Source organism: Serinus canaria, chromosome 2 (genome assembly GCF_022539315.1).
Source record: "Serinus canaria isolate serCan28SL12 chromosome 2, serCan2020, whole genome shotgun sequence".
Lineage (NCBI taxonomy): Eukaryota > Metazoa > Chordata > Aves > Passeriformes > Fringillidae > Serinus > Serinus canaria.
Window position 1 is genome coordinate 21,207,320 of NC_066315.1, and position 14,498 is coordinate 21,221,817.

Below are 14,498 nucleotides of genomic sequence, written 5' to 3' on the forward strand. Positions count from 1 at the left end.
TTTCAGATACAGATCACAAATCAAAATCCTAAGGGATTTGAAATATGTATCAAGGAAGTTTTAAGTGGTGTGGGATACATCTTGCATGGACAGCTCAGATTGCAAAACCAGTTCACCGTTGATCATTTATCCTTTCAGAGCTGGTTGCTGGAGTCCCAAGGGGAGCACAGAACTTTGGCTATGTATGTACTGGATTTTCATTTTATGTTTTTCATAGTGAGAAGGCAATTAAGCTATTTGTAAGGTTAAATGCTACATTGAATTTTCTGTCTCCTTCATTCAAAACTTTCAAATCAGGGAAAAGTGCCACTGACTTTCAGCCTCAGGCTTATCTGGCTGGGTTGGAATGCCTTTATTGGTTTGGGTTTTGAATGGTAAGTGCTTAGTCCCTTCTGAAGTCTGTTTTCACTAGGCAGCCACAATTACAATTACATGCTCTGAGTCTGACTAGTATCCCTATACCCACCGAGTGTTATCAGACCTAAGCTCACCCATAGGTTAGCATATTTTTGTGCAGTGCTGTGTCCATGGTGCAGAGGAGTCCAAGTTCAGATTATTCATACCCATTGTTTACTTTCAGTGCTGTAAGTGTATACACTGAAATCCAGATGCAAAGAGTCATGATATGCAGTTAGAAGTGAAGGGAGAAAACAATACACATTTGTGAATACAGCTGTTAACTTGTAGGCAAAAAGTTCCACAAGTAACCTGACTGGGAAAATGGATCACAGCCACAGACACATTCTCTAGTTTTGTGGACCCCAGATTCCTTGTGTCTCTGGGACTTGTTTGTATAATTTTTAGGAAAAAGGTGTGTATGCATATATATTTATATATCTGTATACACTTCTTTATGCTTTAAGTTCATGTTTTCATGCCTAGTCACTGATTAGTTGGTAGTCTGTGATTTGCTGTTGTTCAGTGCCCAGCAAGGAAGAGAAATATTTTTCCCTATTTTTTTCATGGGGAACCTGAGGGTCATGAAATCTTAGCAATTTGTTCAAGATCATAAAGGATAGATGTGGTGAGACAGAAAAAGAACTGTTTTTTCTTGAACCATCTTTTAGTGTGTTAAATTCTTTTGCAGTGATGTCATGCTGTAGCATCTCCATGTGTGCCTGAAACTTTCCTTATTCTTCTGTTGCCAGGTCTCAATTATTAATTCCTCTGACTTGACCTTTATACAGAACTTCACTGGTGAGCAGGTAATGCCAAGTAACTGTGATGAAATACTGTATCTGTAGTGCATCAAAGAGGATTATCAGTAAAAAAATTTTACATTTTATATCAAATATGAAAGCCTATCTTGTTTTTTATTTTCAGATGGCGTCCTATTTTGGGTACACAGTTGCAGTATCTGATGTTAACAATGATGGGTAGGTTATGAAATATATTCAGCTCCACTGAACATTAATAGAAGCAATGACTGATATTTATTAATAAATGTAGGTTTTCAGGTGCTTTATACCTCAAAATACTTCTCTTGGCTTCTCTTTTTCTCTAATTTTAATTTTCCACTTACAGACTTATGCAGCCATGGTAGCATGAGTATTTGCAGGCCTAGTTTGGGTGGGTTTATCTTCCTGAATGTTTATTCAAAGCAGTGTGTCAAGGGAGTGTCCAGAGTCCTAGGAAACAGATCCAGGTAAAAGAACAGTGAAAAAATAGCACCATGGGGAAGAGATTGGGAGAATGAACTTCTGACTTTCACCTGTCTCACATACAGGAAAATTTTCTCATCCATAGCTTTATTTTTCAATTTTAAAAGCCTTCTAATGTATTCAGCTCTTCTTTCCTCATTCCAGCACCTGCTGGTTGGCCATCCATATTTATCATCCTGAGGACCACCAAGTGTCTGTGCCCCCTAGTTGCTACAGCAGGCACTGTGTGTGTCAGAGGGATAACAGTGCTCCACTCCCAGGGTCATGATACCTGGGGATCATTATCCCTAAGGTACTTGGGGGATTCAGGAAATGTTGAACAAAACCCTTGTTAACTTTCAAGTCATGTAAAGTCTGATTAAATATTTTAGAAGAAGAGGACTTTAGTAAGAGAATATTATAGTAGCTATCTAGCAGGAAAATAAAAATCCCTGAAACTCAGAGGCTTGGAAGTCTGCACAAAGATGAGCCAGGAATATATTTAGAGCTGTAGTGTACTCTTGCTTATTGCAAAATGCCTCAGATGTGTCTACATCATATGTTTTTCTTGTGATCATTTCTTATTAAGTGCTTAAACATAGTGCATGAAATAATTTTCCTGGGTTAAGTCATTGCTTCTCATCAGTGCCTAGTGACCCTTTAAAGATTGAGTTTTACAAGAGAAGAGAAAAGCAACAAGGTGGTAAAGTGCTTTTGCAGTTACAAAAAAAAAACAAAAACAAAAACCACAAAAACAACAGAACAGAAGCTTCAGCAGTTTCCATGGTGGCTTCATAGAACTCAAATCTTACCAAGTTTTGAGATTATATTTTGTCATATTGTCACAGCTTTTGAGAATTTCGGTTTTTCTGAAATACAGAATCAGAAATTATTTAGTCCTACTGATGTACAAATGTGAAAGGGTGAAGAAACATTCATCAAAGGCTCAATAGACACTCATTAGACTTTCAGGGTACTTATTTCACCTCTCACTGAACCAAACTGTTTCCTGTGCAGGTTATTTCCTGTTAACCCTAGGGTTACTTGGCAGGTCTCATACTTTCTGTGTACCTCTGAAACCACAGTTTATGTCAATAATATAATCAAACTGCTGTTGAGGCCTGTGTGGTCTCCCAGTCTATATCTTAAAAGAAATCTAAAGACTCTTCCTGAGATCCAAACATCCCACAGAAAACAAAACACAAAAAGCTCTACTGGATAAACATGTCTGATTAGATATGTAGTCTGCCTTTGCTGGTTTGCACATATAATCAATAGAAATATTTATCTGAAAGGAAGAGTAAAGGAGGGGAAAAAAAGCAAAAGGGAAATTTGCACTTCAAATTCACTTAAGCACTTTATTCATCTAATAATGAGGAAGCAGTGGTGACCTCATCAGTATGAGAAACCTGATTAAATTATTTGCTGAAAAAAAAGAGCACAAGATTATTAGGAATAGTGCTTTGTTGTAAAAAGACTCATGATGTAGCTCAGAGATTAGGCTCATCTTAGGAAAAAAGTTCTGTAGATCTGGCCCAGCAGTTCTGTGGGTATAGCAAAGTGAATTATGCAGTTTTTTCTACACCACATCAGGATTGTAGGCAGAACAGGGAAATTGAGGGTACTGTTTGAACTACCCTTTAGTTGCCTGTTGCTAATACTGAGAAATCCAAAATGAAACTTAATAAATCAAATTTGCCATCAGCTTACAAGCTACATTCCTAGTAAAGAGAGGAAAAGAGACCACTTTCAATTTAGGCTGAATGTGTCCAATAAAAATAGTGAAATAAACTGTTTACTGGGGTTTTATTGTTTGGCCTATATCAAAGCTTTCCATAGTTATTCTTTGACCTCTTGACATTTCCCATATTCCTGCTTTTTATTACTCTGCAGGATACAAAGGAATAGCACACTGTCTCAGCAGGTGGTCAGCTTTGTGCTTTTTAAAGATTTTTTTTTTTTTAATCAGAAGGGAAGTAATACTGCCTGGTTACTTTTCTGTGTTGGAGCAAAAATTAATATATAATTTATGTTAACTCTAGCATCTTAGTGCAATAATGAAATCTAATGAGCCAGTTCAAAATACCACTGCACACTGAACTGCATTTCATGGGGTAATATTACTGTCCAGGGGCTTTTGCTTTTATTTACTCATATGGCTTCTTAAAAGTAATCACATCAAACTGAATTTGACTCAGAACTCTCAATTTTGTAACTACAAACTCCTACAATTTAAAAAGCCAATTGAAATATCCTCTTTCACCAACAAAATGCATCATACTAACCACATAGCCACTTAGAGCCCAACAAGTACACGCACCCCCCCATAGCCCCTTGACTGCTTGCTCTCTAAATAATTAAGTTGTAGAAGCTGGGAGGTAGAACTGAGTATAAAGTAGGGTAAGCAGCAATTGTTTGCTTATTTTACCCACTTGAAGGGAGCCAGAAGAAAGTAAATGAGGATCAGAGAGAGTTGGGTAGCTGACAAACCCTTCCTTTCTAACTATAGTACACTGCTGTGACAGCATAAAAAACCCAAACTCTAATCCCAAACCTCTAGAATTGCCTAAGGCAGAGTTCCCTCTTGCAGAGGACTTGCTGAAGCAGCATGCTTTGACCTACAGGGCTCAGCTCTGAAGGAGAAGGGGGAAAATTTGAGGGTGAGGATAGGAAGGCCTTGGTGGAGGCAATGCATATGAGTGCCTGGAGGAAAGACAAACCAAGTGTTGTGGGTGCTCCAGGTGGCTCTGCTGCCCATAACCAGCTGAGAAATAGGTCAGTCTATTAGATGACTGCCCTTCTTCCACCTGCCCCTCAATACATGAGAAGATGAGCCATCTTAGCTACCAGATTCTGATCTCCCTAGCCTGTTCATGCATTTTATACAGTCATTGTCATATATTTTAGCAAAGTTGAGGTTTTACCACAAAATAACCCAGTAGTGTGCACTTCTAGCGGGGATGCTGTGCTTCCTATTCAACAAGCTCCAGCTCCTGTCTGCTTGCTTTCTGTATCACCTGGTGGATCTTGTCTTCTGGGTTAGGCTTCTGCTTAGAGGATTTTAATACACAGTAGGTAGTCTGTGTTTCTCTTGTCACCATTTTAGGCACTCTAGATATTGCTGTATGGACCAGGGTTTTAAAGGTATCTGGGTATCTATTTATTTTACATCACTGTACTGATGTAAATGATCCTTATCATCTCTGAAAAAATCTTCCATCAGTCTTAAAACTCCTCATTTATAAAATATTCAAGGGAGCCAAGCACATCATTTATTTCATGGTTTCTACAGCAGTTAACTCCGTGGGGTCCCAATGTACTGGGAATATCTGGACTGTGAGGTACTGAAATAGTAATTGATGCTAGTGCTACTGAGTAATGATTTCATTACATGGCATATGTAAAATAACTTATTTGTAAAAGAGCATTCATTATTTCTTTCTGTTATTGCTGTTGTTTCATGGCAACCATTTCAGCTGATATTCTGTCCTAACCACAAACATCTTCCATTAGTAGAGGAAGACCTAGAATGTTTAGTGTGAAAGGAAAATCCCACCTTTGATGTCAAGTCAGCATCTGCTTCCTTCCTTTTTAGTTATTTATGCCATAGGGCAAAATCTAACATAAAAAAATAGGACTGCTGTACCAAACTGACCTGACATTTGGAACTGCACTTTCCTTTGTGGAAACATACTATAAAACTTAGTAGAAAAATAACATTCCTAGAAGTATTTTGTCACAACCTGTATAATGTGTAAGTTCAACAATGATTTTTTTTTTCCTAGATGAAAGATTCTGTGTGTATCTTAGAATAATAGTGTACATCTGTGGTAAAATAGTAGCTGAGATACTGCTGAATCATACAGATTTTTATTTTCTATCAAGATTAGGAAAAATAATGCATTGCAATTTTATTATTTGGTTTGCTAATAGATAAAGCCTTGGAAATATGATGAATTGGGAGTAGAAAATTTTCTGTGAGTTTTACAAAGTTTGAAAAAATTTTCACATTCGAGCAAGAGAATATTTTTCAAATTAAATAGTCTGTGATCAAGTATTCCTAGTTATTTGCAGTAACAGACTTCCTTAATACAGATAATCAATGACCACTGAATGTAATGCAAATTATTTTAATATTGGGCCTTGAGCAACCTTCAGCAATTGATCTGATACTATCTTTTAATATCTCAGAATAATCCATTAAGAATACTTCTGCTTTTTCTGAGTCTGTCAATCACACTTTTTTTTATTCTTCACAGTTCATGAAAGGTTCTTTTTATTCCTTCTAAATAAATGTTGGTAACATGTTTTGAAAAATGACTGTTTAGAAAAACAACATGCAAAATTTGCTTTGATTGGTCTGTGTTCTTTTACTGATGCTTCTTGGAGTAGCATAATGGACAGCCCTTTTCCTCTGAGCATCTTATTTTCATGATTTAATTGTGTCCTTTCTCTTTAATACCCAGTACAGAAAATTATATGAGCACTGCAACTTCTTGTGTACCTAATATTGAACAGAAGTGTTTTCAGAAACAGGGCTAGGGCTTTGTCTTCCAATTTCTATGTGAAGAAGTGATGAGGCATTCTCAATTAATTGGTGCTCTACTTGTGTTTCATGTATGTTACTCAAAAACCTGTTGTAAAGTGGCAGGGTTTTCTTCTTTTGGCCACTTACTGATGTATAATTTGCAAAAACTAGATTTAATGCTAAAATTTGCCTTTCACTGGCACTGTTGGTAAAACACAGATTCACTCTTAGATCCCTGACTTCAGCATCAGCAATTGCAAAGTGTAAGTTTTCAGTGTCTATTGTGGGCATGAATTGAAGTACAAGCAGTTCTGTTTAAACCTAGAAAGAAACACTTTGGCTGTGATTATGATCAGACACTGGAGGTGGTTGCCCAGAGAGGTTGTGAAGTCTCCATCCATGAGATATTCAAAACTGAACTAAATCTAGCTGTGGACAGCCTTCCCTTATTCACCGTGCTTTGACCAAGAGTTTGAACCAGGACTCCACACATGCCTTCTTGCCTCAGTTAGCCTGACTGGATGCTAATTATCAGCTTCTTGTTTAGTAAATGTATAAACTGTGTTGTTTACACTCAGTCTCTCAGTGGCACTGTGTTTTTGTTTTTTCCAGTTTAGATGATATCCTAGTCGGTGCCCCTCTTTTTATGGAACGAGAATTTGAGAGCAAGCCTAAAGAAGTTGGGCAAGTTTATCTGTACCTGCAAGAAAGTGCATTCCTCTTCCAAGATGCACAAATTCTGACAGGCACTGAATTGTTTGGTAGATTTGGCAGTGCAATCACACACCTTGGAGACCTCAATCAAGATGGATATAATGGTAATTTGGATGTAATGTAGTGTATTTCTAACACTGAAATTACAAATGCCCAAGCAGCAAATGTTGTGTCTGTGCTTTGCTGGAAAAGGCTTTGTAACATATTTGAAATTCATGAGAATTTACACTAATGCTAATGAAACTGATACTGAGACCCAAATCATGAAAAGTGACTGCTAAGAGGGCAGTCATATTGACTACAGGGCGATTTTTTAGTAATTGTTAGTATTTTTTTTTTATAAAAATACTTTTTGTTTTATAACTATAATAACATTTAATTACTTGGTTAAGGTGTTTCATTTTTTTGAAGCAGAGCTCTTCTCTCCTCAAATGCTTGGAGGAGTTTGGTAATTCTCTGAGGCTCAGTACATGGAGCATTTTGTCAACAATGAAAGAATTGGGCAGATACAGAAGTACTATTTTGGAGTCAGCCTTCCACTGGTACTTAAGTACAAAAAAACTGGTGCATAATGGGTTCTTTCAAATGCTTATTGCACATGCACACAACAAAATATCCATGTAAGTTAACTGGCAGCCTACATTCAAGCAACCAGCACAACTAAACTTACTGCCTGATTACCTTAGAAAGCTGAGATACCTTGAGCACCTACAGTTAGCCTCCTAGACATGGTCAGTGGCATCTTATCTTTCCCTGCATGCATTTCCTTACTTCTTATTTCCAGGATGTTAGGGATCTTCAAAGCAGGTATCTTTGCATCTAAAACATCAATTTTTTTTTTCCTGGAAGAACAGTTTTGCACAGTAGCCTTTAGAATAGTTGTCCCATTATAAAAAAAATTAATGAATGAAGAAAATTATTGAACGAAGAAAAAATTAATTACCTCAAGGGCTGTTTTTCACAATTCTCTAGCCCCTAGATTCTGGGGCAATGTCCTCATTGTGTGGCTGCTGTGTGAGGGATTCATGTCAGGAGTCATAGAAGTGCACTGGGGTTCAGAGTGTACAAAATATGAATACCATCCTGTGGGTAGAAGCCATTGGATTGGGACTGCTGAGAGTACCCTCACTGACTTATCCTGGAATCCCACCATGGAGTTCAGCACAGCTGAACCTCATGGTGGAGAATTCCATTCCTGTTTTCTACCTGTGAGCAATAGCAGATACCTTCACCTACTCTGGGCAGGCAGTGTTGGTTTCCTGTCTCTCCAGAATTCAGATGAGGTAGGCAGAAGACATTTCTGCTTTTCTCTGTCACTGTATAAAGACTAAGAAGACTCTAGAGTCAGAGTCTTCTGCTTCATAACTGAATATGGCAGTCATAGAGCTTTGGTGCACTTCTGCCTTTAGAGTGAAGCTGCAGAGTCCAGGTGCTCAATGCAAGTTTAATAAAGAAGTCCAGCATCATTTCCTAGATCAGAACCCAAAAATGAGTGCTACAGATACATATCCTCTACTGTTTCCTATTGTCTAGCTCAGCTAGAACACCTGTTGGATCTCAATCTAGACAATATTGTCTCCACATTCCCTGAACAGAAACTAAGAGCACTGTGAATTCTGCTTCTTGGATATGGCACCTCATTTTTAAGGATTCCATAGTGCCTAAGACCTCTTGTGAAATTCCTGACTCAGTACTATTCCATCAATAAAATGATGAATTGGTATAGATGAAAACACTGTATTCCGCTGTTCTCTTTTGCATTCTGAAGCATTGGGTGTTTGAGGGGGTGAAGTTTTTGCCTATGTAGGATATGTTATCTGGAAAGAGAAAAATTCATTTTATCTAACAGCTATTCCTTATTAACAGGTGATAGAAGAAATCAAAGAAGATTTGAACCTGTTTAAAAATACAAAAGTAGAAGCAGGCATTCATTAGATCTTGGTTTATTAAAGCCAATTAACTGCCCCAAAAATATGTAGAGGAATCCTCTGTGGACTGGCTATTTAGTATCATTAAATAACCTCTTCATAGGATTATTTTATAAGCTTTCGTCATGAAAGTTTGATACAGAAAAAACACTGCTAACATTTTGTATATTTGCCTTTAAACTAGAATACATGCAGAAATACAGAATGTTTTAGCAGAAGCAATTTGAGTGTATTTTCCTGCAGGGAGTTAATTTTTAATTGTGTCTATTCTTTTTATCTTTTTTTTTTTTTTTTCACTGCAGACATTGCTATTGGTGCACCATTTGCAGGAGAAGACAGAAGAGGGAAAGTGCTCATTTACAATGGATACAGTAATGGGTTAAACCCTAACCCTTCCCAGGTTCTCAATGGAGCCTGGGCCTCCCAGTCCATGCCTTCGGGATTTGGCTTCACTCTGAGAGGAGACTCAGATGTAGACAAGAATGATTACCCAGGTAGGATTTTTACATTAGAAAGGGAATTTCATACTTCCGTTCTCTGGTAAATGCATCATGCCTAAACTGCTCCTTTTGGAAGGCAGAGGTCAGAATAAAGGATAGACATTTCTGGACAGTTCTAGTTTGCTTTCCTGAGAGTTAAAAACAGACAAAACAAATACTCCCTTTCCTGTCAAAAGACATGATCAGAAAGTCAAGAAAGGGCTGAAACAGTTGTATTAACATAAAACATGTGAAGTTTACAATGAAAACCTTAACCCTTTTCCCCCACTTCCAAAAACTGAATGGTCTCAGCTTATTGAACTTGTAAGGTCCCCTTCATCCTGGCATTCTTTCTTAATTAAAAACAGGTTGCATTGTAGAAGAAGGGGTTGGTTTGGTTGTGTTTCTGAGTTGTTTTTTGCTGACCAAAGAGACACTGAGCTATATATAGTTAATGGCTTTGCATTACAAAAAAGCAGAGAGAATGCAAATTGCTTAAAGCAGCTATTTTATTTGGGCCTTTTCATCCCTTTTATGTTTTCATTTTGAGATATGGAGTCTTCCTTTTTAGGTTAGCTTTGACTCTTCCTAATGAGTTTACCTGACATGTATTCACATTTATTAAGTTTGTAACGTTAATTAAGTTTTTCAGGGAAGCGTTTGTTTTTTAAAGGAAACTTTTCCTACCATCTAAGTAGTCTGCTTTTATTTACTGTCTCTCTCATCTGGAAACAAATCTGTTCTGTTTCTTTTCATCACAATTCAGAAGCCTTAGTAAGGGTGTGTAGTAAAACATCATTTTTTCTTACTGTGAAAGGTTCATCCACAGTAAAATCCTAACAGTCCATGCTTCCCTGACTTACTGTGAAATCACTCTTGTTACCCTGGGTTGTTTCAAGGCTAGAGTTCTTTAAAGTTGTACTATTTCAAAAGTGAAAACCGTAATTTTTCAAAGGGACAAAAACAGGATCTTTTACCTTTCTGAGATGGATTGTAAAAGCCTGGAAAAGGGTATCTTTCCAAAAGCAGAAGGCAATTTCTGGGAAGGGTTGTTTACAATAGAAATTACAGTTTTACAAACAGAAAAGCTGACTGCAGAGTAATAAAGTGAGGCTATCATGAGACTGAAGTAAGAAGATCTTTAGCATTTGAGAGAAGAAAGGGCTTTTAAACACTGTTCTGACTTTTTGTTTGCATATTGTTGATGTTGCTATTAATAGTCTTTCATTGTCCATGACTAATGAGGTTCTCTTGGACAACAGAGCTCTTTATTAAAGTTTCAGCATTTAAACATTTCCTAAAGCACCCACAAGGCCCCCAGCAAAACCAAAGGAAACAGGATATTGCATTCCTGGCATTTCGAAGATTGGAAAGATAGAGGGAAGGGAGATTCTTTGACTCCTATAGAGAAGGGTAGAAGTCTTAGTGCTGTATTAGCATACTTTATATGGGGCATCTTTTAAGCTAATGTGTGGAAAGTTTGGGTGATGAGTCTTGATCTTTCTAAATGTGCACTGAGGAATTGTAGTATAATTGTGTGTTCTCTGTCTGTCATTGTGGCCTCCACCATGCATCCTACTTGCAGGATTTCACATTGTGTTATCAGCTCACTATGTGTTAGATCATTTGGTTTTGTCACAGGAATTACCCAATTAAAGAAATGAAAACAAACAGAAGAAACACCACCCTGCATTTACTGTAACTAGCTTTTCCCCTGGATGAGCAGTCCACAGCACTGCTGAAAATCTCTCAGAAAATGAGAAGAAAAATCCCTTACTATGAGTCAACCACCTCTTCCTTAGTTCATGAAGATTTGGAGCACCAAAACAGAGCTGTAAAAATAGTGCAAACATGGCACAATGCTAGCACAAAAATAGAGTGCTTTCCTATGGGAAAAGGGAAAAAAAACCCCAGGAAATAATATAGGGAAATGCAAGCCTAGGACAAACACTCCAGGCAATGAAGTAAGTAATCCTTCTCCTGTCAAAGAGCTTTCCTTCTTCACCTCCTGACGGAAACGCCTAAGGGCAACCCTTGTAAAAGGAGGAAACAAGGTACTGAAGTTGGAAGGATTAGGAAGGAAGTTTTATTTTAGAGAAATGGGGTCTGGCTGACTATAGAAGGTCTAGAAAATTAGCCTTTAATTCCATGCTTCCCTAACTACTGTTTGTGCCTGGGATTCAAAGAGGGTTGTGAAAGATTAGGGGGAAAAAGATCACAAAAAATTTCATTTACGCTTTCTAGTGTGTATATTCTAAAACTGACCATTTTCTAAAAAGAAGAAATGCAATAAAATCAGATTATTCTGGCTTAACAGTCTCAGAAGTTCTGGACTGGGAGATGAGAGACAGCTGTAATATCTGGCTGCAGGTATTAACATACTGTCTAAGGTGAGAGTCTCCAAGCATGTAGCTCTTCCATGGTTAGAGTTCAATTGTTCAAGAGTGACCTGTATAACTATAGCTGTGCTTGTATAATTTACTCAAGCACTTGTGCCTGGCATTGTTCATGAGGCAGCACACACATGAGTCCATGCTAGGAAATGGGAGTCTGAGACTTGAGAGTTACTCTGCCATTTCATTTCTAATGCACTCTATAGCATTTTCAGAGCTTTTAGAGGTTCAGGCTTTCTTTACATCAGCCATAAGGTAATGTTTTTGGGAGCAGGTCACTGACCTAGAGGGCAGAAGATACCACCTGTTCATATGGCTTCTTACCACAGACCACTGAGCTTCATCCTGGGACTGCTGTACTGACCCCCGCTACCCCAGTGCTCTTTGATCACAGGTTGGGTAATACAGCTACTAAAAAGTGAGGGTGAGTCACAGTCAAATTTTTCTCCCAGTGGAAAAAGGTTAAATCCTCTCTTGGCTGGGAATTCAGTTCAAACAGAGACCTATGTATTAGCCTTCTGGAGAAGAGGGGCCATTTGGTATAGGGAGTAATATCTTTCTCTCTTCATCCAAATGCCAGTATAAGCTCAAGAACAGAGAAGGAAACAGGGAGCAGATGAAGACTCCATATTACACAGAGCTCTTCAAATCCCTCAGTTTTCCTGTGGATGGGGTGGTTTCTCCTTTCTCCTCTTCCTACAGTTCCTGCCACCAAAGGGAGAGAGTCTCCCCCACCCCCCACTTTCTGGTCTTCTTTAGGAAAGGCAGAGAAAGAGTCTCTTGTCCCCCATGACCCCAGCTGTATAATAAATTTGGGAGGAAACTGATCACAGGTGAGTTTAAAGGTGGAGTAGCAGAGCAGATGAGGAAGAACATAATGCAGCCATACTGATAGAGATGAAAGATCTGTCTAGCACCATAGCATGTTTTCAACAGTGGCCAATGGTAGATACCCTGAGAATTGTACAGTTGTTGTGATATTTCCCAGAATATACACCCAGCATTAACCAACCAGAATATCAAGGTGGCCCGGAGTAAGAGATGGCACATCCAAAATTAGTATCACCTGACAGACTTTTCTTCCATGAATTTGACCAATCAGCTGTAGAACTCATGCAGACTTTTGGCACATGCAGCATTTGTCATGGGACCCCATAGCCCAGCTGAATTGTCTGTGAAGAAGTAATTCTCACTGTGTCTCATTCAAATCTTGTCTTCCACTGGACATTTTCTAGTTCTTACACTGGATAGACAGTGAACACTTCTGCAGTCCCATTATTTTACAGACTTGAGACATACTTCTATCAGCCATGTGTTTTAGCAACCCTCTGGAAGGAATTCTAATATATTTAATTGTTGCTTGTGCAGTGGAGAATGACACACCAGTTCTCCTGTGCCAAATAATTGTTCAGTCTTGCCACCACTGCTGCCTCTTCTTCTCTTCATATATTTTTATGTAAAGAGCAGTTAGTAGTTTATGACTTGTGTATGGGTAAAGTATTGTTTTTGATAAAGATTTTATCATTGACCTGGGTTTCATACTTAACCAACATTAAAAAAAGAGCTGTATCTTCTCTACTGAGAAGAAAACCAGAATTAGTACTTGAAAAAACAATAATCCCAAATATTTTTCACTGCTATCAGTAATTATGTGTGTACAAGAAAATAAAGTGGGCCAGGAACTGTGGTCTGGGCTTGAGGCTACATGGCACAGCACAGCTCACTATTATCAGATGAAACCACTGGGACAGGATGGCAGTACCCATATTCCCTTTTGTGAAAGGTCTTTGGCCCAGCTGATTCCCCAGACCTTTCCCAGCTGCTGTCTGGGAGTGTACTAACTTACACACACTAAAATCACAGCTAATATGTACTAACAGCACAAAAATATGGACAATACTTACACATTGCTCAAGCACATGCCTTGCCTTAACTAACTAGTCAACATCTTACCTAAAAATGGAACTTTCACTGGTAGGGCCAGTATGCAGACAGAGCTGTTTTTCCTTCTTGTTAGCAGTTCTGTCAGTGTAATGACCATTTGTCTTCAGCTGTCCTGGCCCAGGTGTTGTCCCTGTAACAGTAACAGACCTCTCAGCATTGTGAAAATAATGGAGATTTTGTCAACAGGGAAGACTGAGTTTTGTTACTAAGTACAACCTTTGGTTTACATCTCTGCAGCTTTCCAGGAGGGAGTTCTGTAAATTGTGTCATTCTTACAAATACTCCAGATGTTATGTACCCAGAACTGTTCCTTTATCAGCACAGACAGGGGTGATAGTATGGAAGTCTCTGCTTTGCAGACTTGGAGGCAGTGGGAAACTTTCAACCCTGGGAAGCAGCAGAGGCAGAAAACTGTGCTGATCATCCTAGGAGCTGTGTTGCTCATGCAGCTGCCCTCTCTGTGCTTGTGTTCATCACCTTCTGCCCCAAACAGAGGGCTCTTCCTCACCTGGTTGGATTGCAATGCCAAGCAGTGGTGATGGTGGTAATTAATAGATGGATTCTCCTTTCTCTGTAGTCATGTAAGAGGCAGAATCTAATTAAACTTTATAGTCAGATAAGACTAGTAAAAGGAAGCAGTTTAAGCATATCAGTCAGATAGATTGTGCCAAGCCATGATGTGCAGCTTTCCCAGTCTCCTAAGCATGGCACTGACAAGCTTAATACCACACTAACCTGAAATACTCAGTATCTCTCCAGTACACAACACAGACCCAGTATTTGAAGGAAAAGACCAATTAATCCTCTTGAGGTACATCTACATTAGTAAATGAAATAGGCTGTCTTTAGTTCTGAACTATCACTGAACACTC

At 38.5% G+C, this 14,498-nt stretch overlaps 1 protein-coding gene across 1 annotated transcript in view; it reads left to right on the forward strand.

The window, feature by feature from the left end:
• Positions 1-14,498, forward strand: part of ITGA8 (integrin subunit alpha 8) — a 110,353-nt gene that overhangs the window by 23,287 nt on the left and 72,568 nt on the right. The window contains exons 9-13 of the mRNA XM_018909752.3: positions 139-182; positions 1,149-1,205; positions 1,324-1,376; positions 6,781-6,986; positions 9,113-9,304. Of these exons, the coding sequence (XP_018765297.2) occupies positions 139-182; positions 1,149-1,205; positions 1,324-1,376; positions 6,781-6,986; positions 9,113-9,304 (552 nt within the window). The remainder of the gene's footprint in view (positions 1-138; positions 183-1,148; positions 1,206-1,323; positions 1,377-6,780; positions 6,987-9,112; positions 9,305-14,498) is intronic.